The 4,304-nt window shown below is 37.1% G+C and overlaps 1 protein-coding gene across 1 annotated transcript; it reads left to right on the top strand.

Annotated features, from left to right (window-relative positions):
• Positions 1 to 2,971: 2,971 nt before the first annotated feature.
• LOC120863014 (olfactory receptor 2K2) lies at positions 2,972 to 3,922 on the top strand. The gene has a single exon (XM_040239221.1). It carries the CDS (start codon positions 2,972 to 2,974, stop codon positions 3,920 to 3,922), a length of 951 nt encoding a protein of 316 aa, XP_040095155.1.
• The last annotated feature ends 382 nt before the right edge of the window (positions 3,923 to 4,304 follow it).

Here is a 4,304-nt window from a genome sequence, read left to right as displayed (position 1 = left end):
TCAGCCATTTCTCTAAGGAGCTATGTTTCCTTTTAATTGAGAATTGCCTTTAGAAACAAAGGTGTGGGTGCAGGGGGTGTGTGTCTTTTGTTTTAAGGCCCTTTCAATATATGTAATTGAATAATTTTTTTTTAAGTTGCTGAGCTGAGTCGTGTTCGACTCTGTGATCCCATGGACTATACAGTCTATGGAATTCTCTAGGTTAGAATACCGAGGTGGGTAGCCTTTCCTTTCTCCAGGGGGATCTTCCCAATCCAGGGATCGAACCCAGGTCAGATCTCTGGCATTGCAGATGGATTCTTTACCAGTTGAGCTATCAGGAAAGCCCAATTGAATAAAAGTTCTGATCATTTGTTGGGACAAGTGGCTTAATGAGTATACTTTCTTCCTTTAATCTCTGAAAACTAGGGAGCAATTTCACAAATGAAAAAAGATACATGTAGTTTCACAAGTAAAAAATACAGGTTTTAGAATTTTAGGGCTCTCTTTTCTCTATACACTGTGAAGTACTCTAACTGTAATCTTTCAAGAAGAAACTCTTCATTGGCTGGATTGGACAGAGAGGAGAAAGAAAATTCTGTTTTTATGAGTTCTTTGAAATTATTTTGGGAGAACTGTGGTTCACGCTTTGTCTCAATGTTTAAAAGTTTGATATAATTGGGTCTTTGGGACTTTATCCCTGAAGGATACAAAGTTTCAAACCTCTGCATGAACTTTATAGCTACTGAACTTTAAATTGTTCAGGGACAACAGCTATTCCCCCAAAACAACAGAGCATTTAAATTTGCATAGTATTTCAATTGTTATACCTTGGCATTTTTAGTTACTGAGGTAACAGACAATTCTTCTGAAAGAAATGATTTGCATTGTTGACTTTTAAGGAATATGTTTAACACTGTAAACATGGGTGTAGTTCATTCTTTCTTGCACATAGCTAAGTTTATGATATATATCATAAACAATATTTTAAATGGCATTGGTGATAGGGAATTCAATTTTTCTTGGCTACTATTTTTAAACTATAGAAGATATCAAGTCCCAGGCAACTGAGCTGATTTTAAATTCTTGAAAAAAACTGTTTTCATTGCTATGAAATGAAATTCATTTCAGTGCTTTCATTGCATTCTAAAGAACAGCACTCTTAAAACCTGTTTCGTTGAAATCATCTCCTGCAGTAATATAATAAAATTTTTGTAGGAAATTTGTTAAATATAAAATCTGGTAAAGAAGTTTCTAAGAAGTCATCTCTTAACTAACAAATAAATAAGAACTAACTCCTAGGATGTAGGAAAAATGAAGTTCTTAGGAAGAAAAGCAGAAACTCTGCCTGCTCAGTTACCACAGAGGGCAGTAGTACTGACAAGTATTCCCTAAAATACTCAGAGTATTCAGGATTACTGATAATGTTTGGATCTCAGTGTAAGCTGTTGGAGGTCTGATAACTTAAACAGGAAAAAATATTGACAGGTTTGATAATAAACTGGATATGCGATACAGTGAGGAAGAGGTCAGAGATAATAATGTAATATAATGAAAGGTATTTGACAAATATGTCCCTGTTATATAGCCATGATATAAGGTATTGCCCACGACATTATTATTTTCACCATCACCATTTAGGCCAGGTTTTTACATACGAAGAACTAGAACACAAATGATAATATTGACTGAAATTAACAAATTAGTGATGAGAAAGTGAAGAGTGAATTGCTGCAAGATAAACCATCTAACTGAGGAATTTACCTGTGAAAGGAAGAGCAAAAATAGGATGCAATTTGCATATGTAGCATGACAATGAAGGGACTTTTTAAGAACAGTATATTTGAAAATAGAAAGGAAAGAACTAGTGGGGAAAGGAAAAAGATTGATGGTGATAAAGAGCAATATCAGTGCATAAGCAAGGTAAGTTTAAAAAAATTTTTTTGGTTAATTATGTGAAATGTAAAAACAAAAGAAATAAAACCTTAAGTGTCCTGTAGATAATTAGATGATCTGTAATCTTTTTTTGTTATATTCACTCATCTGTTTTAGATTCCACTATTAGTGATATCATACAGTATTTGTCTTTGACTGATTTTGCCAAGCACAATATCCTCCAAGTTTATCCGTCTTGTTGCAAAGAGATTTTAAGATAAGTTTTAAAGGGAGTTTCATTTCTACATTTCCTGAATCTTCATGAGTTTTAGTGTATACCAGGAGTATTGCCTGGGTATAATTTTTAGAACTATTTACACACTTACAAAGATATGGGTCCCTATAATGAATGAAACTGTATAGTGGATGTAACAAGTTTTAAATGAGGTGGGTTATTTTGCATGACTTGTAAACTGGCTCTTAAGTAGAACCAGAATGGGTATCTGCAACACTACAAACAATGTCACCATTTTTGAAACAGGTGTATGGACCTCCAAGCTGTTAGCTGGAAGATCATTTCGACCCAGAACTTCATAGGTGTTAGTTTAAAATTCATTTGCCTGTTCCTTCCAAGAATTCTCCTTTTCTTCCAGTGAAGATCATTACTGGTTTTTATTTTTACAACTGTGCTTTCTTTTCCTCATTTATTTGACTGACGTTTCTAATTAGTGCTCAATAATATATACATTGTTCTTTCATATTTTTCATTATTGAGTACTTTCAACTGTTTACTGAAAGCCTGCTGTGTGCCAAGCAAAGGATTACAAGCTGAGACTCACATATTAAATTTGTTTATTCTTGTTTTCAGATTCACTCTTTTCTAAATTTTGTTTTGAAAGAATCAACTTTTTATGTAGATCTAACCTGTTCCCCCTCGTCTTTGATCAATAGATACATTGTCCTGTGACTTCTTGCGGTAAAATTGTGTTTTTAATAGTGGAAATAAGTGCAAAAGTGTTTTCGTAAGTCAGTGAACATTATACTTGATCCATCCACTTTTGTCCTCAGATAAAGTGAATAGAATCATATTAGAATAACTACAGGTAAAACGAAGCAAATGCAAGGCGAAAATCTCACCAGCTGGAGTTTCTTTCTCCTGGAAGGTTTTTCTAGATACCCAAAGTTAGAGATTGTTCTCTTCATCTTCAGCCTGTTAATGTATCTGATAACCCTCTTGGGCAACAGCACTCTTATTTTAATCACTGTCGTAGACTCACGCCTTCAGACTCCCATGTACTTGTTCCTTGGAAATCTCTCTTTCATGGATATTTGTTACACATCTGCTTCGATTCCTGCTTTGCTGGTGAACTTGCTGTCATCCCAGAAAACCATCATCTTTTCTGGGTGTGCTGTACAGATGTATCTGTCCCTTGCCATGGGCTCCACGGAGTGTGTGCTCCTGGCTGTGATGGCGTATGACCGTTATGTGGCCATCTGCAGCCCGCTGAGATACCCCATCATCATGAACAGACAGGTCTGTGTGCAGATGGCCACCATCTCCTGGGTGACGGGCTCTCTGACAGCCCTGCTGGAAACCAGCTTCGCTCTACGGGTACCCCGCTGTGGGAATGTCATTGACCACTTCACTTGTGAAATTCTGGCAGTGCTGAAGCTAGCTTGCACCCGATCTCTGCTCATGGACACAATCATGCTGGCGATCAGTGTGCTCCTCCTGCCTGTTCCAATGCTCCTAATTTGCATCTCTTATGTCTTCATCCTTTCCACTATTCTGAGAATCAGCTCAGCAGAGGGCAGAAGCAAAGCTTTTTCTACTTGTGGTGCCCACTTGACTGTGGTGATCTTGTATTACGGGGCTGCCCTCTCCATGTACCTAAAGCCTTCTTCATCAGGCTCACAAGAAATAGATAAAATCATCTCGTTGCTTTATGGAGTGCTTACCCCTATGCTGAACCCCATAATTTACAGTTTAAGAAACAAAGAAGTCAAAGATGCGGTGAAAAAAGTGCTGGGCAAAATGTACTTGCAACAAACACAGGAACATCTCTGACGGTCTGTGATTTTTTCCAGGGGTGTGTCCTTGGTGGAACTCACCAGAAAAATTCAAGACAATACACTCACGCTCAGTAAACTAACTTGTGCTTGACCTTTGTCATTTTACAGTTGTGAAATCGGTGTATATAGAGTGATTGCCTATGGACGATAGTAGGTTCCAATTTGCACTTAGTTGTAATTTCTGTCTTTTCTGTCTTATGGTTGTGAGAAGTTTGGGGCTATAGAGTCATCACACATTTGTTCCAAAAGGAAACTTGGATGAATTTAGTCTGTAAACTCTGGTGCCAGAAGAAACTTGTCTATCATCTCTGCCCTAAATCCTTTCCAGAGTGAAGTGGGAGCATAAAGAAACAAAGACACAATGGCCTTGGTTACTT

This window comes from Oryx dammah, unplaced genomic scaffold (genome assembly GCF_014754425.2).
Source record: "Oryx dammah isolate SB20612 unplaced genomic scaffold, SCBI_Odam_1.1 HiC_scaffold_1, whole genome shotgun sequence".
NCBI classification, from domain to species: domain Eukaryota; kingdom Metazoa; phylum Chordata; class Mammalia; order Artiodactyla; family Bovidae; genus Oryx; species Oryx dammah.
This window is presented reverse-complemented; position numbering and strand designations above follow the sequence as displayed.